At 41.6% G+C, this 23,241-nt stretch overlaps 1 protein-coding gene across 3 annotated transcripts in view; it reads right to left on the bottom strand.

Moving 5' to 3' along the window:
* Positions 1 to 23,241, bottom strand: part of LOC119187687 (uncharacterized) — a 782,552-nt gene that overhangs the window by 613,837 nt on the left and 145,474 nt on the right. For all 3 annotated transcript variants that reach the window (XM_075878472.1, XM_075878474.1, XM_075878473.1), the window contains exons 10-11: positions 17,838 to 17,972; positions 13,333 to 13,482 (exon numbers count right to left, since the gene is read on the bottom strand). In XM_075878472.1, coding sequence (XP_075734587.1) covers positions 13,333 to 13,482; positions 17,838 to 17,972 — 285 coding nt within the window. The remainder of the gene's footprint in view (positions 1 to 13,332; positions 13,483 to 17,837; positions 17,973 to 23,241) is intronic.

Genomic DNA, 23,241 nt, shown 5'->3' with positions numbered 1-23,241 from the left:
TCACGTGAGAACAGAATTAAACGAGAATCAAAAGTTCACGTACCTTCTGTCATCACTAACCGGGAGAGCGGCAGCTACCATAGAGGGACTTCAATATTCAGACAGCAACTATGTGAAAGCTATCGACATGTTCAAGCAGCAATACGGGAAATGATGCGCTTGTAGAAATGCACATAAAAGAGCTAAATAACCTGAGTACAGTAGCAAGCTACAGTGACTATGAAGGATTGAGAAGACTGTCAAACAAGGTACAACTGCACACACGTGGGCTGGAATTCTTAGGCGTGAAAATCGAGTCCTATGCATCAATGATACTACCAGTATTAAATGATCTTTACCTGCGAAGATGCACATGGGGTTCCAACTGAAACAAAAAGAACCGGCCGGTAGATCTTCAGATCAAGATCAGAATGCAACTTAACATCATGAGGAAACTCTGAAGCGTTTGATGAGGTATATTGAAGACCAAGTTGAGTGCCAAGAGGAATAGGTAGAGCGAAAGGACAGCCACGGCAACAAATTTGACAGTAGGCAACGGTTAATTTTCAGAATTTTCAAGAACGGTTAATTTTCAGAGCACCGCGGCAAAGTTTTGCATTTTCTGTGAGACTAATACCCACTATTCTAATGACTGTAGAAAGAATACACCATATGAAGAGAAGAAAATGAAGCTAAAAGCGTATCATAGATTCTTTCGTTCCACGAGGCCTTGCCATACCGCCAAAATATGCAAGGCAAGCATAAGATGCAAGATATGCGGGGAAAAGGCACGCAACGTCTGTGTGCCGGATAAAAGAACAGAACTCACAGCGCAGTGCACAGCAACCATTCAAGGTAAAAATGAAAATCAGGAAGAGCAAGAGTCATCCTGCCAATATACGAATATATCCTCAAGTATTTTTCTGCAAACTGCAGTGGCAATAGCAGAAGGTAGAAACAAGTTGTGCTATTGTCGGGTTCTGTTGGACACTGGTAGCCAAAGAACATTCATCCTTAAGAGCTTGCAAAAAGGCTTCGTTGCCTGGTCAAAGGAAAAGAAAGACTGATCATAGGCTCTTTCAGAGGAGGACAAGAGGAAAATACTATGCATTCAGTTGAAGTCAAACTTGGAAGCGCATATAGTGGCGAAGAGGTTTTGTTGGAAGCACTCAATGTTGACGTTATATCAAGAAAAAAATGCCGTTCCTGCCAGTTTCACTGAAGAAGTATGAAGATGAAAGATTAAAGCTGGCCCATGTACAAGGACAAACTACAGTGAAATCGGAATAATTATTGGATCAGACAAGTACTGGCAAATAATGATCACAGCCATCTGAAAACTGGAAGAGAAGCTGACAGCAACAAACACCATATTGGGTTGGACAGTAGAGGGCAAAGCGAAGTTAGCTGCAACATTAATGAAATGGTCAACCCTTATGGTACTTCACGTTGAGGTGGACAAGTCAGACATTGATACAAAAATAAGGCATTTCTGGGACTATAGAAACCATCAGCATAAAGGGCACCGAGCAAGACGCAAAGAAAGAAGAGAGTGTGATGGAGTATTTCAGCAGGAACTTGAAGTGTGAAGAGAAAAAATACTCAGTACGAATTCCATGAAAAGATAATGCGGAGCTCAATGAAAACAAATGTGTTGCAATGACCAAATTGAAGCAACTCACTCGAAGGTTACGGAAGGACGAAAGTGTACTGCGACGTTACGACATTGCCATCAGAGAGTACTTGAGTAGTGGAGTGGCAGAAGTGGCCGAAAAAAAAAGTGCATGAATGACACACTGCTACTACATGCCACATTAAGCCGCCATTAGGGAAGATTATCAAACAACAAAAATAAGAATAGTATTTGATGCATCATCATTGTCCATAAAAGGGTCATCTCTAAATGACAACCTCGAAACTGGACCAAATCTCAATTATAATCTCGTGCACATGCTGATGAATTTCCGACACCATTGCATTGCAATGACAGCTGATATTCAGAAGGCATTCTTACAGATTTCAATACATGAGGAAGACAGAGACGCACTGCATTTTCTTTGGTGGGATAGAATTTCGAAAGTAAGCGATGTGAAGGTTGTAACATGGAGAATGTCAAAAGTGACGTTTGGCACTGCCCCCAGTACTTTCTTGCTCACAACAACATTACAGCACCACCTCAGCAAGTTGGAAGGAAAATTTACGGAGATGAATAAACAGCTGAGGAGCAACATCTACGTTGGCAACGTGATAATGGCAGCCAAACCACCCAAAAAAGCCAAAAAACTTTACTGGGAATCAAAGGAGATTTTCCAAGAGGCGTCAATGACTCTCGAAAAGTTCACAAATGAGCCTGAATTACAAAATATATAAAGGAAGAGGAAAACGCAAGCTTCGGGGCTTTCACCGAAATAAAGGTCCTTGGCATCAGATGGAACTTCAAGGAAGATAGGCTGTGCCTACTATCATTTCACATAAAAGACATCGATACCAACGGTGCGCTAATGAAGCACCAACTGTTACAGCTCACTGCAAGAGTATATGATTCTATGGAACTCTTTACTCCATTAATGGCAACAGCCAAGCAAGAAATACAAAACATGTGGAGGAAAGAGACGTCTTGGGACAACTCACTGCCGGATTATGAAACGGAGACTTAGAGGAGATGGATTAAAGAGCAGGAATATATTCAAAAGTTCAGTGTACCACGATGGTTTGCTGTAACACAAAGGAAGAAGCCTATTCACACGGAACTTCACTTGTTTTCAGATGCAAGCCCATATGCATACGGAACAGCGGCCTATTTGGTAAATCACTACTAGGAGGAAAAGGAGGCTGAAATACTAATTGCAAAAAGACGAATAGTGCCAATGAAGCTAATCTTCTTACCACGACTTGAGTTAATGGTTGCGTTGCCATGTGCATGTATTTCTGAATATATCAGAAGTGGATTTCTAAGGAAGATAGATGCTACAAGATACTGAACGGACTCTACCATTGTTCTTAGTTGGCTACACGGAAAGAAAAAAATGAGACATCTTTGTAGAGAATAGGGTGAAGGAGATAAAAGAGAAAACGAAGTATCAGAGTGGAAATACATTGCAAGTGAAGAGAACCCAGCTGATCTCATGACCAGAGGTGTAAGGGCAAAGGCTTTGATACAGTCAAACCTATGATGGCATGGTTCAAAGTGGCTTGTTATAGAAAACGAGACCACAGGGCAGACGGAAACGGAAGAAGACACTTAGAGTAGTGAATGTTACGCGACTAACATGTAGACGTCAATTCTGACAATGATCGACGCAGAGAAATATGGAACCTACATGAGATTGCTCAGAGTAACAGCTTGGGGTTCTGAGATACATACAGATTATAGGAAAGAAGCGGATAATCGGCGATCTGAGTTTTGAGGAACTGATGAATGCAGAGACGGTGATAATAAAATTGGAGCAACAGAAGATACGGCAGCATATTATACTCAACAAGAGCAGTACGACTAAGACAACAAGGATGTTTCTTTGTGGTAGAGAAGTCTTTGAAGATGAGCAAGGGCTAATAAGGCACAAGGGTCGTCTGTCTCAAAGTGGACTGACATACAACGAAAAACATTCAATGGTGCTACCAAAGTGGACGGCCGCTACAAAGCTGCTAGTACGACATGCGCCTCAACTCGTGTTACATGAAGGAGCCAGTGCAACGCTGTCGCAGCTTAGAACGAAATATTCGATAATCAAAGGAAGGCAGCTGGTGAAGAAGGCTATTCAGGGATGTTTAAAGTGTCAACGATTCGACACTAAATCAATTCAGCAAGACACAGCACCCCTGCCTGCTGACAGAGTAAACTGCCGAGAACCATTTGAAGTGACTAGTGTAGATTTTACAGGCCCAATGCTTAAAAAAACACCGTGAAAGGCATGACAAAACTGTACATCGCAGTATTCGTGCGTGCAACAAGAGTTGTACATCTTGAAGTTGTTGACAACTGTAAAACAGAAACATTCTTACATGCATTCAGAAGATTTACAGCGAGAAGAAGCTTATGTCACACAATATCTAGTGTCAACAAAAGGACATTCAAGAAAGCCAACAGAGAAATCAATCGTATGCTAAAAGAATTACAAGAAGAAGTCTCTGAAAGAGCTAACCAAAAAAATCAAATAAAGTGGAAGTTTATCGCCGAACAAGTGCCTTGGTGGGGAGGCTTATATGAAAGTGCAATATGAAGAATGATATCATCAATGAGGAAAGTCATCAGAAAGAGACTGCTAACCAGAGAATAGATGAAAACCACTGAAGTTGAAGTGGTGCTTAAAAATAGGTTGTTGACTTATGTATACAGCGAACCGGATGAGCCGCTACCTATTGTGCTGGCTGACATAATAGGTGCAAAATACAGACTTCCAGGCAATGACGAAGATTAACACGAAGTCAAAATTGAATAAATCTGTAGAAAGCAGCAAAACATCATGAAAGATTGCTGGAAAAGATAGAACAAGGAATACCTGAAGGAATTGAGAGAGCAAGCTTACACAAGTAAACAAGAAACGAGAGCGAACCGAGGAGACATCGTATTGCTTGGTTCACCCACTCCTAGATCACTTGGGAACCCGGCTAAAGTCAAGGAAGTTTATTTGGGAGTCGACAGGAAAATACGCTCCTGCCTTTTGAAAACCAATAGAAAACTCGTTCGAAGACCTGTACAACATATTTACCAACTTGAAGGTTGTTTCCAATGAGGAGAACAAAACTTCATGCGGACCGGAAGCCATTGAAACTTGCCAAAGACAAGGAGAAGATGAAGAAGACAAAAGGCACAGAAGAGTGCGCGTGTTAATAAGCAACTAAAAAAAAGAATAATCTGGCTTTTTGTTCCCAAAGAACGCTGTCTACGCTTATCTCGTCTCGTTTCTGGGACAGGTGGCCTTTTCCTTTCTTTTTATTCTATCTTCTATCTTGTCTTTGTTTTTCTCTCTCTCTCTCCCTATTCGTACTTTCAGTACTCAATCCGCTTCCCCACACAGAGTAGCTAGTGAGCGACCTATATATGCCGGCTAAATTCTCTGCTTTTCAATGAAGAGTTTTCTCTCTCTGAAGGTGGTGGCAGTGGTGTCAGAGTCTTTACAACAAGCAACGAAAGGTGTATCATCTTAAGAACTGGCGTACTGTTTCCTTCCATAGATGCCTGAACTGCATTAGTTTTACCAAAGCAACCTTACCATATGTTTCATTCAGCCACTTTTACCTCAGTATTAACAACCAGCACTTGTGCTATTTTCATACAAACTGCAAGCTGCCAGATGCTTCTAGGTGCCATCTAGGTGCTTTGACTTCCAATAAGCGCAGGCATTCACAACAACCTGCCGGAGGCCGCAATTTCCTTGGCTTGCACCATGCCACAAAGCTGTGGCTACTTGCTCCATAAAGCATGAGCTTACTCCTCTACAAGCGCTGTTGGCTGATTCATCATCATCATCATCATCAGCCTGACAACGTTCACTGCAGGACAAAGGCCTCTCCCATGTTCCGCCAGTTAACCCGGTCCTGTGCTTGCTGCTGCCAATTTATACCCGCAAACTTCTTAATCTCATCTGCCCACCTAACCTTCTGTCTCCCCCTAACCCGCTTTCCTTCTCTGGGAATCCAGTTAGTTACCCTTAATGACCAGCGGTTATCCTGTATACGCGCTACATGCCCGGCCCATGTCCATTTCCTCTTCTTTATTTCAACTATGATATCCTTGACCCTGTTTGTCCCCTAATCCACTCTGCTCTCTTCTTTTCTCTTAAGGTTACACCTACCATTTTTCTTTCCATTGCTCGCTGCGTCGTCCTCAATTTAAGCTGAACCCTCTTTGTAAGTCTCCAGGTTTCTGCTCCGTAGCTAAGTACCGGCAAGATACAGCTGTTATATACCTTCCTCTTGAGGGATAGTGGCAATCTACCAGTCATAATTTGAGAGTGCTTGCCGAATGCGCTCCACCCCATTCTTATTCTTCTAGTTACTTCAATCTCGTGGTTAGGCTCAGCGGTTATTACCTGCCCTAAGTAGACATAGTCTTTTACAACTTCAAGTGCACTATTACCTATCTCGAAGCGCTGCTCCTTTCCGAAGTTGTTGTACATTACTTTCGTTTTCTGCAGATTCATTTGAAGACCCACCTTTCTGCTCTCCTTGTCTAACTCCGTAATCATGAGTTGCAATTCGTCCCCTGAGTTACTCAGCAATCCAATGTCATCGGCGAAGCGCAGGTTACTAAGGTATTCTTCATTAACTCTTATCCCTAACTGTTCCCATTCTAGGCTTCTGAAAACCTCCTGTAAGCATGCGGTAAATAGCATTGGGGAGATTGTGTCCCCCTGCCTTACACCCTTCTTGATTGGTATTCTGTTACTTTCTTTATGAAGCACTATGGTAGCAGTTGATCCCCTGTAGATTTCTTCCACAATGTTTATATATACTTCATCTATGCCCTGATTCCGCAGTGTTTGCATGACGGCTGATATTTCTACTGAATCAAACGCCTTCTCGTAATCTATGAAGGCTATGTATAGTAGTGGTTGGTTATACTCTGAGCATTTCTCTATTACCTGATTGATAGTATGAATATGGTCAATTGTTGAGTAGCCTGTTCGAAATCCTGCTTGTTCCTTTGGTTGATTGAATTCTAATGTTTTTTTACTCTGTTAGCAGTTACTTTTGTAAATAGCTTGTATACTACAGAGAGCAAGCTGATCGGCCTGTAATTCTTCAAGTCCTTGTCATCTCCTTTCTTATGTATTAAGATGATGTTAGCGTTCTTCCAAGACTCTGGTACCCTTCCCGTCAGGAGACACCTCGTAAACAGGGTGGCTAGTTTTTCTAACAAAATCTGTCCTCCATCTTTCAGCAGATCTGATGTTACCTGATCCTCACCAGCAGCTTTGCCTCTTTGCATGCTCTCCAAAGCTTTTCTGACTTCTTCTATCATTACTGGTGGGGTGTCATCTGGGTTACTGCTAGTTCTTATAGTAGTAAGGTCGTGGTTGTCTCGGCTACTGTACAGATCTCTGTAAAACTCCTCCGCTATTTTAACTATCCTATCCATATTGGTAGTTATTTTGCCTTCTTTGTCCCTTAGTGCATACATCCGACTTTTGCCTATCCCAAGTTTCCTCTTCACTGCTTTGACGCTTCTTCCGTTTTTCAGAGCGTGATCAATTCTCTCCATGTTATACCTTCTTACATTGCATAATTTACGTCTATTATTCAACTTCGAAAGCTCTGCCAGTTCTATTTTGTCTGTTGTACTTGACACTTTCATGATTTGATGCTTCTTAATTAGGTTCTTTGTTTCCTGGGAAAGCTTGCCAGTGTCCTGTCTAACTACCCTGCCTCCAACTTCCACTGCACACTTCGTAATGATACTCGTCAGATTATCATTCATTGTATCTACGCTAAGGTTGGTTTCCTCACTAAGAGCCGAGTACCTGTTCTGCAGCGACACTCTGAATTCCTGTACTTTCCCTCTCAGTGCTAGCTCATTGATTGGCTTCTTGCGTATCAGTTTCTGTCGTTCCTTCTTCAAGTCTAGGCGAATTCGAGACCGCACCATTCTATGGTCACTGCATCGTACCTTGCCAACCACTTCCACATCCTGCACGATTCCTGGGTGTGCAGTCATTATAAAGTCTATTTCGTTCTTATTTTCGCCATTAGGGCTCCTTCATGTCCACTTGCGGTTTTCTCGTTTTCGGTAGAAGGTATTCAAAATCCGCAAATTATTGCGTTCTGCGAATTCTACTATTAGCTCTCCTCTGGCGTTTCCAGTGCCGATGCCATAATCTCCTACTGCCTGGTCTCCAGCCTGCTTCTTCCCTACCTTTGCATTAAAAGTCGCCCATCACTATAGTATACTGTGTTTTTACCTTACTCATTGCCGATTCCACGTCTTCATAGAAGCTTTCAACTGAAGCGTCATCATGGCTGGATGTAGGCGCGTAAGCCTGTACTACCTTCATCTTGTATCTCTTATTCAATTTAATTATGATACCTACCACCCTTTCATTAATGCTATAGTATTTCTCTATATTGCCAGCTATGTTTCTGTGAATTAGGATTCATCCTACTTCAAACCTGCATTCTTGCAACAGTAAGGTCAAGGCTATCATTTGAGTTGTTCGTAGATCAGCCCATCAACATGCCTCATGCGACAGCCTTCCAACACTAGCTACAACTGCCAGTTTCTTCTGCTAGTGCATAATTATGGCTCTTTTCGCCATGCTCTCCTAATGCTTAGTCTCTGCAACACGTAGTACTCATTATTGTGATTAACTACAGAGACTGCATATCGGTAGCAGCGACAGAGCAGAAGTTTTTGTTCATGTTTCCCTCTTCCGTTCATGGTTTTGAGTCAGCACTGCGGTTTGCCCCTTCTTCTCTTGTGTTGACATAGTCGTGTGCTGTGTGAAAATATGTTCAAGTACTGTCACCCGCAGGCCCAGCTTTCGGTCCTTCTAAAGCAGAAGTGACCTCCAATCGTTCTCTATCTCCTTGCTCCACTTTTCTCAAACTGCTATCAAGCCCCAATCTCAAACCCGCAGGAATTAATAATGATGATAGTGCACAGACCGTAAGCATATATTTTGTAGCTATACTGATCACACTATATCTAGACCTAAGTCGCACTGGTCGTAAACAACAACACAATGTACAGCCATGCCTGCGCTTGACCTCTCTCTGCAGTATGAGCCTTCAGTCAGATACGCCTGCAACAGCATTAGGCATCAAGAGCTCTTCGCAACACTAAGCAGTGTAAGATGATGCCATCCTTGATGTTTTAGGCAAAACTCAATGCATCAGCAACTGACTTTTTTTCTTTGGCACCCACTAGGCGTCAGCCAGTATTTCTCAGCACTACTGTTCGAGACCCATCACCCTGATTACGCAGATGTCCCTATAAGATCACTTTCAGCATGAATGATAATATACAGTGTTTTATGGTGCAAGGGCCATTTAGAGGCCAAAGAGCACCAGGTTATGGGACAAATGATGTGAACAATGATTAAGGTAAGTGGCTGTATAAGGGCCTTAAAATTCTGAGCAAAGGTGCATATAAGATACACACTCAAAACTGAATATAACAAACATGAATAAACAAAAAATAAGTTATAACGAAGTAAATGAAGAATGGTCTTGCAATAGATATAGTGTTACGAATAACCTTTGAAACAAATATAACTTACTTTCTTGTAAGATACAAGCTGTTATAGTGAGGTTTGAGTGTAAATATTAAAATCATGAGAGTGATGTGCAATGTCACACTACACACAACACGTGTGTAGCAAGGATCAATGACAAGTGGTCATGATAATAAAACTATAAGTATACAGTATGAGCACAAATGCTTTAATGACACCCTTGAGTCCAGATGTTGCAAAAGCAGTTGCTTTCTTTCATGTAGCCACCACAGCAGCGACCTCTATTCACAGATCATGCTATAGATTGCCTGGGTATAGTATCACATGAAAATAATGCACGTTTTTTAAAAACATGAACAATTAATTGTGTTTCAAAAGCGGATCCCTATCGATGAACATTGATGAATGAAGTGGTATTTGCTGTCGGTAGGGTAATGGAATGTGTTTTCTTCAAACAGTGTCTAATTTGTTGCATTAGATTAAAATATGAAGCATGGTAAGCTGTTCAGCACATTTCTCACGCATGGGTGGACCCCCACCAGACAGAAGGTATGCATGTATACTGCATGTGTGTGATGTTCTTATAACCTGGTAAGTATTACTTCTGTGCGGCATAACGTCAATAGTACCATTGCCAAGCTAAATACCAGGATGTGGCTTGACACCATGTACTAGTCTATTTTGTAGGCACCTATCTCATGATCTCTGCCAATACGCCTTGAGCTTTTGTTTAGAGAAAGAAGTCTAGTGCAAGGATAGCTATGAATGTAGTATTGACATTGTTTTCATAGAAGGATGCAGCTAGCTGGTCTGCCAACACATTTTCTTTGATCTCGCGGTGCCCTGGCACCCAGCACACTACAATATGCTGTTTGAGAGTGTAGACCGTGCATAAGAGTGAGTAGAGCAAGACAAGGATAAAGTTTTTGTGCTTGTTAAGGGTTTTCAGAGCTTTTACAACATTTAAGAAACCTGTGTATAGCACTGCCTCTAGCGGCCATGATCATATTCATCGGCCGCCTATTAATTATGGCAAGCTCAGGTGCATGCGCATGCCCATGAACTTTTTTCCTCAAGCGGCATGCACCATGGTTAAAAGAGAATAAAGCTCAGTTCTGCTCCTGCTGTTGGCCTGAACGAATTCCTTCTTTTTCGCTCGCCACCACACGCATAGTTATAGAGCACCTAATATCGGTACCTATACTGCCCTTAGTACTTTAATTCTTTTATATGTTTGATGGCCACCAATAATAGCTTATGCCTCTGCTATGAAGATGCTTGTATTATGGTGCAGAATGTGGGCATCTGAAAAGGATGGGCCAACCGCAGCATAAGACACAAAAGTGTGAGACTTTGAGGCATCGGTAAAGAATTCTGGACAAGTGTATTGCTGTTCAAGCTCGATTAAGTGTGTACAGATATGTGCAACAGGTGTGTGCTTAGTAACTTCCACGAAAGATAAATCGCAATCTATGAACTGCCACTGAAATCATGGGGGACATGCAATGGATGTGACCAAATTATGCTCAAGAAGTGGCACACCCATCTCTTCAGCTAGACCCCTCACATGAACTGGCTTGACACCATGTCAAGCTATTTGATGTGAGGAGTCAGCATACGGCTGTCTCATGGGAGGACAGTCGTCAAGGCTAGATCTGGGCAAATCATTGATAGCAGCGTGCAAAGGGTGTTTTTGTTCGTGTTCAATTCGAGGAAATATATCAAAAATAGGTTGGATATCTGAAGGTGTAGTGACCACCCGTTTGATTCAACATAGAGGCTTTTATAACGCTAGTACGAAAAGCATCTATACAAAGGCAAATGCCTAAATAATGACCAGTGCCAAGCATCTTCAAGACACATGGTGTCACCAACTGATACGTTATCGTCCTGTAATATAGGCACATGTATATGTTGCTTTTATACAGATTCATCAGACAATTCTTGTTACTATCCCCCATGGTGCATGACAACACTTTTAGAACATTCCTCGTGTTTATGCACTTGTTTTTTATTGATTTGACGTGTGATATGAAGGTTAGCTTCGTGTCTAAGATCGGGCATCAGAATTTATGCTGTTTTAACAGAGAGACATTGACCATGCAGGTCAATGTGAAGATCGGGATGAAGGACTCTCTTTCTGGAGAATAAGATGCACATGCTTTCCAGTGCATTTAGTATGAAACCCACTTTCGTCTGCCCATTTAGGAACCTAGTTCAAAAACAGCTGAACCTCCCACTCACACTTGCAAGATTACAAGAGCTCTAGCCAATATACGTGGAATAGAACATGTTACACGAAATGCACAGTGACAAGGAACTCATTTGGATGATAAAAAGTTGACGACTCAGGACACCCCCTTGTAGCACTCCAGTTTTCTGAACCAATGTTCAGGACAAAGAATTGCCTACTCAGACATGGAATGTATGATTTAAGAAGTAACTCGTTATATTTAATATTTTTCCATGTAAACTTAAGTGTGACAGCTCCCTTAATATCCCAAAGTGCTATGTTATGTCACAGGCCTTTTCTATATCAAGGAACACACAAAGAAAGAATCGCTTATGTGTCTTGATACATACCAAGTGGTCAGTGGTGGATTTACTCTCTTGAAAAACCAACTGGTATGGGTCAAGTAGAGTGTTTGTTTCAAGGAAGTGTAGCAGTTGATCATTTATCATCTTTTCGAAAGACCCCCAGGCCTGCACGGCCGCGCAGCACAGTCACAGTGAAAGCTGGAAGAGTAGCCTTTTAGAGCTTTTTTTTAAAGCACTCTTTGGGTAACTGCTACAAGCAAACTTGCAGGGTACCCCCTAAACCATAAATAATTTTAATTTTTGTGTAGTAGGAAGGCCTCACTATGCTATCCTTCGTCACTCTTCGGAGAAGCGTGGTACTCGCTACGCACTTGCAAGGAATTTCGTGCAATTTTTTTATATTGTGGCTGAGAACGAGGAAGAATTATCCCTGAAGCTTTTGTAATGCGTTGGAGCGTTCGATGACCCACTCACTATGCAATTCGCATTGTGTGACGCCTGGTTGTTCAGCACACTGCTGTTCTAAAATGCTTTATTACTCATATATACATGATTTCTTTCCCAACATCAAGCCTGCCTAAGGTCAGTTTGCAATGAAGTTTTAAAGCACCGGTGTAGCTCTGTGATAAAATACTGGGTAGGCATGCTTATTGACTTAGTTTTTTTTCTTATTTTATGTGATAGTGATTACGGACACTGGCAGCGGCGGCGTCGGACAACTACGGCACATGTGATCCTTAACAGTTTTTGCTTTAAAACCTTGCATAAACAACTTGCTCGGGCTATAGGCCTATATTCGGAAACTAAGAATGGGTCCTTGCCCAATTTTAGAATCAGAATAATGGCTTCTTTCCAGGCAGAAAACCTCGCCGGAAAATCTTACAGCATTACACAGAAGGAGGGCTTTTTGAGTGGCTTTTTTGAGTTTCAGAAGGCAGGTGTTTTAACATCGCTATACTACATAGACGAGCCTGGGGCAGATTTATTGCAGCAGTTTAGCTATGTCTGTAGCTCAGCTAGGCAGAAGATTGCATTGTATTCCTTGTGTTTTGTGCATTTTTGCTCTAGATTCTGTTTTCTTATTATTGTTTCATTGTGTAGAAAAACTTCAGAATGTGTAACGAGCTGGATGCGTGTTCAAAGTATGTGCTGAAGAAGTTTGCCTGGTGTTCCCAACTGTTACTTTGTGTGCTTACAAGAAGGAGTAAATAAGCTTGTCTTCCTGCTACCCTACTAATCATGTTCCAGACTTCACCCTCATGTGCATATAAATTGATGTCCAGCCCTTCAACTGGGGGGTGGGGGGTGGAAAGGGGGATGAGCTACCAGGATATTAAATTAACGTTAAACAATAGATGCCATGTTAGGTCTTTGGCATGCAGTGCCATTTCATGTAACATTGCTTTCCTTAAGTCAAATAAACATGATGTAGAAACAAAAACTGCCCACTGAGCCAATCTACTAGTCTTTTTGCTGGCATAAAATACCCATAATTAGAATGACACTTGGTTACTACTGAAAAAAAAAAAGGCTAATGACGACAGGTGCGAACCGGCAACTAGCCTACTGTCTAAAAAAACTGGCCGAGCTGGTCTAAACTGGGACAGGTGGCAACCATACTTATGCTTTAAAGAAGGCTTACTTTTGATATGTAATAGCATGGCACTGTTGCTGTTGCAATAATCTTGACAGATTCTGGACTTCCTCATTTAGAAATCGGTTATGACTTTGTAGCATGCAGCATTTATCATTCATTCGTTGTACATTCATACTGTTCCCCCTTGAGCTTGGCCTGAAAGATACAAACATGAATGCAATATTAAGACATAAAGCCATTAAAAGCACACAAAAAATAAAAATACTGAGACATATAGGCACAAACAAGCTACTCGCAGGTCAAAGTCAACCAAAAAAAACCCAGAAATGTTAGCTACAGCCGAGTGCTGTGTAAAGTGACCACAAAAGTTTACGGACTATGTGAGCAAATGGCCAAGATCTTCGCGAAATTTCCAGCACATCAGCGATCATCGGCAGCAGCACTATGCCCTGTATGCATCCACCTCTTAATCGTTGGCCTAGCTATTTTCCCACTAGACACAAAGATTTTCCACCTGTCAATTTTTAAAGCAACACACTCTTTAGTAGTTGTGGCCATGTGATTTTGTCTTGAAGGCAGTCTATTAGTATAACTGTTGTCAGTCGCAACTTTTCTCACAAAGTGATATCTTCGTAATGACACACCTTCCGAACCAAGCCGTGATAGCTTTGATTCTGATACCAAAAAGTATGTGTGAAGCTCATACCATAAATAAGTGCTTAGCATGAAAGCAACAAACTAGCAAGGTGCTGCACAGCAGTATAAAATCTATATTGCTGGAGTATCACAAAAAGACTTGTTTCTGGCCTATACATGTGATCGATGCTACATGGCGCACTGTATTAGGTGGGACATTGGTACGTGGCACACTGGTACGTCGCACACTGTTAGCTGGCCCACTGCTTGATGGTGTGGACATGTAGTTTGCATGCAATTGCGTGTTTCATAAACTTTTGTGGTTAACTCTACATGCAGGGAAATATGCAGACAGACATAAGGTGTTCCAGTAGACATACAATGAGCAGAGAAAGAAATAAGCTCAGATAGCCATAAAAAGCAACCATTCAATGAAGGGCTGTGCCAAATAATACATTCTGAGTGCCTTATTTAATGATTATTTCACTATCTGAAACAGTGTTGCAGGTATTTTGAGAATGAGTGCCAGATAATGTAGCCCCTACCATCTCTGCTAACCAGTAGATGATTCATTCAACAGATTGCAGTAGAACAACTGAACCCTAAACACAGAAAAAGTCACATGAAGATTGCAAGCTGTGGCACGTACAGCCTAGGACTCTACAATGATGGCGATCGTAGCTGCAATTCTGTAGCTCTAACTTCTTGGTTCTTCTTGATTCTTATAGCCTTCCTGGCTTATCTCATTGATAATGAGAACAGGGCTTTGCAATGACTTGCAAATAAGCACTAGGGAATCGTACATGCAGCACCAGCAGCAGCTGTTTACAGCATAGCAGTTTAGCAGTATCACTGTAAAGGTGCTCAACAAAGCCATCGGCAGAAGGTAGGGCATGAAAGAGTCATGCAATATACAAACATTTCATGAAGACACAAGCCTTCATTGTGTACAGTAATATCTTCGACTTTTACATGTTCACCTGGGTGTAGATTAAACAAGAATATGAATTATTTTTGAAGAAATACAATATCACCATACATGCTTCTTTCTTTATATTTTTATGTTATCAACGAATTACATGTGTAACTGCTGCCTTGTGCAAGCCACGCCCGAATGACTGGGAACCACCTAGACCAGTGATTCTCAAATGGGGGTCCGCGAAGCCACTTCTGTGATCCGCAAAACCCTCAACCACTTTTTTTTTTTACATTTCTTGGAGTTTAGTCCAGCCATGACTCAAAGTAAATACTGAAACAGGTTGAACGTGCCTGCAGATGCATATGCAACTCTAATCGCGACTGTGCCACGTATTGATGAACTATTCAAATTGAAGTGATGTGGCACATTTGTTTAATGTTTTTGGTAGCAATAAACGGCACCTGTTTCATGCTCCAGTTGTGTTAATTTACCTACATACTCCCCCCCCCCCCCTCCCTCTTCTTTTCTGCAAGGGGTTCCCCATCACTTCCACCAGTCTACAAGGGGTCCCCCACACATCCATGGCTGAAAATCACTGGATTTAGACAATATTACAGCCTTCTGATGAGATTGCATGCACAACGCAAACATTAGACTTTGTTCTTGAAATTATGCGGCTGCTAGCAGTAACAGTGGAAAATCTTCTAAGGCACATGTATAATACCGACGTGCTTCACCGCTTGACAGATTATCGACAGCCAATCCTGCTCGCCTATATCAGTGTACAGCATGCATTCTTTTCGGACCGTATCCGTTTTCGTTTCCGGACCTGTATTCGTTTCCGGACCACAAGTCTAGCCAAATAAAGAGTTCCATCTTGGAAATGCCAACTGCCGCCTTTGTCAACATCACGACCCCACGACAATATATACTGCTGCTCTTGTGCCTCATACTGCCCAGTAAGGTGCTGATGGGCCCATCAGAATCTGGAAAAAGCCTTTCATTGTACAATCAGTCACAGCCCATCTCATATTTATTTTGCACAAATATAATACCATTCTTGTAGCTGATATCTGTGTTTACGTTTTATCAAGTAGGAAATATATCAAACACATTTTCGTCGCAGATGGGACTACATTATAAATCAGGTTCGACTGTATTTTTCTTTTAGGCATCCCAATTTTTCTCAATCTTTGTGATGAATGCCTGGCCCTAAATTAAAATATTGCTTGCTTTAGTTTATAAAATAGTGACCTTCTATCAAGTGTCAAGTGCAACAAATTTTATTCAAAATTATCTACCAATCATTTTACAAAAGCCTTTTTGCATTCCACATGCACTTAAAGGGACAATAAAGAAAAGAAATACCCGTACTAGTAGATTACCCTGTCGCAAGAACGCAAAATGGTACTACTTCTGTTGTGAAAAGGAGCCTGTTGAACTAAAAAATTCCCTCAATAAAAATGCAGGTGGTGCCGCCACCTTGAGGTTCCTGCAACTTGGTGTGACATTATAGGTTTCAGTAAGACCTTCTAGTGCCTACATAACTCTTTATCAGTAATTTTATTGTGTTCTCCAGTAGCCAGACATTTAACAAAGAAAGTTTCAGAAATTTTTTTTCTTCAGCCAATGTAACCAAAATATGAAGAAATATTGAAACCTGAGGCATTACACTGACACATTCAAGTAAAGAGCTTCCACAGCGAAATTCAAGAATTGAACTTCGAGCTCTATTTTTTTATCTGATTATGAACCTATGATTGTGACATCAATGGTAATAGCGTTCTGAAGAAGTTGTTCATTAGTATAAACTGATTTAGTGTTTCACTTTAGTGTTCCTTTGAATATGAAAACTGTGGTTGGACTCGAGCTCGAGTTTTCTCTAAACTAAAAAAAAAAATTTTAGGAGGTATCAACCTTAATCACAAAGTGTCAGCTCCGAAAAATGACCGTTCTGAAGCAATGCAATAATTGCCATCATACCAAAATAGCTTATGAAGGAAAATTATATCACTCTAATAAAAGTAAAACTATGGCATGATCAAGTAATATGCCAAAATTAAGCTGAGACTCTGGACAAAATTGATTTCAAAATTGAAGAAATAGTCAGTTGTTAGATCTTTTTGAATGAGAACTGTTTACAGACCTAGTAATGTTAACCAGTGCTAGTACTTTGGCACAGGTGAAGCGTTTGCCCCGCCGCGGTGGTCTAGTGGCTAAGGTGCTGCTGACTCGCAGGTCGCGGGATTGAATCTCGGCTGCGGCGGCTGCATTTCCGATGGAGGCGGAAATGTTGTAGGCCCGTGTGCTCAGATTAGGGTGCACGTTAAAGAACCCCAGGTGGTCAAAATTTCCGAAGACCTCCACTACGGCATCTCTCATATTCATACGATGGTTTTGGGACGTTAAACCCCACACATCATCATCAGGTGAAGCATTTGGGTCTCTTCTGGTCATTCTACCCTAGAAGGGTTAGGCCATTACCCAGTGTTGCAAAGTTCATGGAAGGTGATGCCCATGCTTTACCTTGCAAGTAACCTTCAGCATTTCTGAAGGTTGAGCCAGCAGAGATGACAGTTCACTTTGTGTGACTGTCTCGACCGGCATCCCTAGATTTCTGGGCACCTAATATTGCAGCTTGCTTATCTCAAAACAGCAAGGAGCATCTCAACATAGTATTTCCCAAATTAGTTAGCTATGTTCATCATGCCAGTGTTCTGAAAGAAGCTAGTGTTTGCGGTCATGAAGTAAGATGTATTGGCGTTTGCCAGTGCACATGCGCAACATGCTTGCTAATTACAGTATGTAAATGTTTACAGTAATGTACAAATCTACTCATAGAAGCCAGATGCATTGCCATTGCCATTGGTGCTTCACCTTGCGGGTATAACTCGATTACAACATAGGTTATTTAAAAGATGCCTTTCAATATACGATACAGTCACGCTGCCACAAAACTAGAAGCACCTAAATAGCCTTGAATAAAGCGACTTACCTGGAATCATCACCACTGGCTTCAAGACAATGAAGTCGGTGCTGCAGCTCAGCAATTAGGTTGTCTTGTTCAATAAGGGTATTCTTTTGAGATGTCTCTCGATTCAAAGCTTTTGCCAGCTCACATTTTGTGGCCCTAATAAAATTCATCAAGAGAAAAACAAAAGTTTAGTTTCAAAATTTGTGGCTGCAGGATGAACTAAACAACAGCGATATAGTGTAATAATATGCATTCAAATCTAACATGTTACAGAACAGTGGATTATTCTAGGATCTAGAGTAGACACATACAATACTTCTACAAAGAAAAGTAAAGAACAGTATAAGAAAAGAGAGCGATAGATGGAGTTTCAAATATTAGGAAAAAAAACAATGTCAGCCTCAAAAGCCAAATTCATCCAGTTAACGGCCCACTCTTTCCCCCCCCCTGTAATTTATCAGTGCGAGTCATAGATCTTGTGAAAATCTGAGAGAAAAATGTTAGATTCCTTTGGGTTATGGAGTTGGTTTTAAGAATTTTGATAATCCAATGCACTTTCAAACAAGCAAATATCTTGGTCATAAGAGAGATCAATCCTGAATGTCTTTTCAAAGCAAAAGTAATGGAGCTAAAGCTTTCTTATTTTGGTCATGTCATGTGAGCTGAAAGTTTAACGAAGTGAAAATTATGCTGGCTATGGAAAAGTGAGTAAGAACTCATAACGAAGGATCTCACTGGTGTTTCTATACTCATAGCGTCACCAAGTGGTACTCATATAAATTTTCGTAAATTTCTAAAGTGAATTTTACACATATACTATACCCTTAAACTAACTACCTATCAGGCAAAGATTATACTGAAACACTCTCTGGCCAGTTGCTTTGAGCAGCAGCTGCCAGACAGTGACACAAATCAGTGAATTTCATTTTTACAGAATATATTTATTTCTTTTTTACATAAAAGAGTGTAAGTTCAAATTTAATTTATTAAAAACTAAGCAAATAACCCTTCCGAGTGTTACACTGAAAGGTGTGAATGCTAAAATCAGAGCTTTTTTTGGAAGAACAGAGCAATGAAAAGTTAAAGATATTTTTTCCCACGAACACGATTTTAAGCTGACTGATAATTTATTGTAAACTCCAGGCCACGTGCTGCGCTATAATATTCGGCTTGCGTGTTCCCAGATGCCTCAATAACCAATCAACAGCATTTTCTGACCATGCTCAAAAAGTGTAGCAGGGCCCCTTTAAGGCTTCTGGTAAGCACTGATGATGAGACAGTAGTTTTGAAGAAAGGCACTTATATTTGTAGTGTGTCTAAAAATTTGTTGGTAAGAACAGTCATTGTTGTTATTGTGTTTTTAGGGCAGGAACTGAGTGTCTAAGAATGGTCAAGTCTTAATGTGTCTGTATAAACTTTATGAAGCAACCTATTAGGAATAACTTCACTTTGATGTTTCTGTTAGGTTTGTAAGTCTGTTGATGTATTCATCATTTTCAACACATATGCAGCGTGGCCTTGTTGCTGGACATCTAAAGGGCCAGTAAACAGTCACCGACTTTTTCTTTTTACACTCCCCAGACGTGCTCACCTATTCGTACAGTAGACTGCGACGATAACATTGCTCAAATATTACAGTGCTGCACGCCGCGCAGACCCTCCACTTTGAAAGAGATTTCCACGCCTCTTTCTTTTGCCTGACTAATCCCACTCATATGCAGATTGATGAAATATTTTCCCATGGGTAACTTTACATACCACTGAGCTCTTCAATTGGTCTAAACTGGGTTTCATCAACCAGTTGTCAAGTTAACATCAGTTTCTGTTCCCACCCACCGGTACAAAACTGCTCCCCTTTTTTTGGACCTGCAGTGATGCTGTTTTGGACATGCTGATGTTGTGCATATATTACTCACACAGTATAGCACTTGCATGCACTGCCCCTGTACAATAGGTCTTCAGCCTCGGCTGCGTGTCGACAAGGAGTGTGATTGTAGGGATCCTTTTTATCTTCTTCTTTCCCCCAACCACTCTTTCTCCCACCCCATACAACTCTTCAAGAAATGCAAGCATGTGTGACAATGTCAACATTACACAACCAGGAACCTCAGCAAGCAGAAGTGCATTGTGACTGATCGAGCTCACCAATGACGTGCATTGCTGACATCATGTCACATTGCCAAAGTGGGCAGAATTACGACGGCGGGCTACACCTTCCCCTCCTTATGGAGGAGAAGGATTACAAGGCAGTGCAAGAATTCAAAACTAGCTGAAATCCCTGCAACTTCCTTATCATTGCACGTATTCACGAAATTCTTGTGGCAGCAAGTTCACATAGCAAAAGTGTGCACGTTTCCATTCGTTACAATTTTGGGACCTCGGGGTTGTTTACTGGCCCTTTAAATATGCCTTGTTTGCAATGTCTCAGGTGGTGGCTAGCATATTCTATTATTGTTTTTTGTAAAAGAGTTGTACTTGATGTGCTGTTCTCAAAATATACAGTTGCATCTATAACTAGCCATTGCATCCCCGTACTAGCCCTTGGCTATGAGACTGTACAGGTCATGTGTATCTTGTACTGTGAAATGTGTAATAATAAAAATTAAGCAATGAATGTCTATGCACTCGGCTGAAGATTTGGATGTAAATATTCCTGTTTTGCGAAACACATTAAAAAATGATGCAAATTTAGCTACATCCTCCTGGCTATGTCCCCGTATTGTAATCATGTCATCTATGTATCTAAGGTATTAGTAGGGTTCGTCTGTGCAAGGAGATTGGAAATTGGTTCCTAAAATCCCCATGAGTGTGTTCGAGTAGGTTAGTGCAAAAAAGAGCCACCCATACTTGCCCCTTGTGTTCGCAAGTAGTAGTCATTTTCTTCACATGTGACCTGATGTCAATAATTAATTCTCTTAAAACTAGCACACAAATGATGACAAGGCACCTTTGATAGAGATTGGTTAACATAGTAAACTGTTGGCCTGTCTGTATGAGGCATCTTATTCCTGTTTATACAACCTTTAGAGCGCAGCATAAGAAAAGAGTTATACACAGTAAAAACCAGTTCTGCAGAATCCCGCAAGGTGGCAGAAGGGATAAGAAAAAGAAATTGACAACCACTTATATTTGCAGCCTATAGCCACAAGGAAATACATGTGGATTTCTCAGAAACAAAGCCTCTTAGTTGCCGAATTCCTCTTTTTTTCTTACTTTCCCCCACCTTGTGGGATTCTGCAGAACTGATTCGCAGTAACAAGTGTCCATGTGCTCCAAGTTGTCAATAAATTCACCCTTGCACTGCCGATTGCTACATTCCTGGTTAGTTCAAGTGGCAGAGTGACTGCCCAGAAAAGGCGTTGGTCCTGGCTCTGATCCCTGGACCATAACAAAATTTTCGGTAACCAAGAGGCTTTCTTTCTAAGAAATCCGTATGAATTTGCATGAAGCTTACTGCTGCACAGTGGTTATTCCCAATATCTCATTTTTAGTCACACTGCAGTGGCTATAAAGGTTTATCTAGTGTCATAAACGAGGCGGGGAGACTGAAAGAGTTTAGGATACAGCCTCCAGAGGGCGCACCCGCTCGCTGAGGCACTTCGTTTGCCTGCATCAGCTCCCACCCCAATGAGTTACTCGCATTGCAACTGCGGTACAAGCGCGTTGTGTTCACCATGCATGGTGCCGATAAATTGTAAACAAAAAAAAAAAGAAGTACGTGTATAAGGACTATGCGGGCAGGTTACAGTTTCTTCAGAATTCCACATGCTCACAGCATATATAGCACACACAGAACATACATGTAGGATATTCGGGGTTCCAGTTCAATAACATTCTTTTTCACACAGTGATGTTTGGGTACAACAGTAAAAATATTCACAGACAATTATAGTGGTTACATCAAAAGCATAAAATATAATAAACTGTGAAAAGGACACCACGACAAACATTTTGGTGCCGACTGAGAGTAAACAGTGAAAGGAAAACACAGGCTCACATATAGAAAATTAAAACAAAAAACTAAAGTAATAATAATAAAAAACAGTGAAATGAAATGTATGTACGCATAGGAACCTCTCTTGATGTTTTGCCCCGCCCCCCCTCTTACAGCTGTACTGGTTCCGCAGGAGCTCTGAATAGGACGATACCTTTTCTTCGCACGACTTCCTTACATAACGATACAACACAAGTTCCCTTTCTTTTCAGGCACGGTGCGTCGAAGCGGCTAGAAATATCTTCAGTTGCACGCAAGTACAACACAAACTTTTCAAGACGCAGCTGGGAATGAAATTGCAACTGCTACCAAAATATCAGTGTCGGCTCTAAGTTCAACAGCCAGGGGATGTACCGGTGCCCCTTTCTCCCTTCAATTTCAGACAGCAAAGGATATGCAGGCATGACGTTTTTTACCTTTTTTCTACCCCACGCATTTAGTTAGTATATGAGCTCACTTGCAGGCTCGTCCAGGGGCGTAGGCAGAAATTTATTTTTCGACTTTTCGACGGTGAAGGGGTGGGGGAGCACACTTTTTTTGAAGTGGCCTTTCTCGCTCTGTATGCTGTGGCGGAAAAAATTCGGAGGTGGGGGGAGAGGGGGCTCGAGTCCGGTGTGCCACTCTTTGGCTACGTCACTGGGCGCGGCATAAAGAACGTCCTCGCTGGTGCTTTCTCTGTACACAGCAGCGATACAATGAGACTGTCGGGGTGGTGTAGCGGTTACGGCCGGTGCTCAGCCTCTGACCTGAAAAATGAGGGCTCGATCCCGGTCGCGGCAATCGCATTTCAATGGAGGCCAAATGCTAGAGGGCCTGCTAATGTATGTGTGATGTCGGTGCATGTTAGAGAATAACAGGTAATAATCAAACTTTCTGGAGCCTTCCAGAATGGCGTTCCTATTTACCGTGATTACTATATACCTAAGAGGGAGTGTGTGTGTGAGCGCTATACATTGACATAATAGCTAGGTAGGGGGGCCCGGCACTAGAAGGGAGCTTCGCTCACCCTCTGAAGGGGAACCCTGCGCATGCCTATGCTTATTGCATTGTTACCAAAGCGGTAAACCAAAACAGCAACCACAATTAAAGTTGCCCTGACATCACAACTAAAATCTTTTTCTGCAGGATGTTCAAGCATCAGGTGTGGCTCTGTGATAAGTTACTGCCCAAGTAGACGCAATGCCCTGCATGTTTCTACCTTGGATGTATCCATAACTTTCACTCTTTGCATCTATTGAGATTTTCCGGGAAATGGGTATTTTTATTGCTATTCTTTGAATGGCCCTGAGACGGATATATATACGAGCATTCTATGGCCTGTGTTATACAGGTATATGTGCCACACGTGAGTGAGGGAAAGGGATCACGACGTGAGCGACAAGAATATCATCCTATGCATTTCGTGATCTGTCAGTCATGTTCATCACACTC

Source organism: Rhipicephalus microplus, chromosome X (assembly GCF_043290135.1).
Source record: "Rhipicephalus microplus isolate Deutch F79 chromosome X, USDA_Rmic, whole genome shotgun sequence".
In the NCBI taxonomy this organism is placed as follows: Eukaryota; Metazoa; Arthropoda; class Arachnida; order Ixodida; family Ixodidae; genus Rhipicephalus; species Rhipicephalus microplus.
This window is presented reverse-complemented; position numbering and strand designations above follow the sequence as displayed.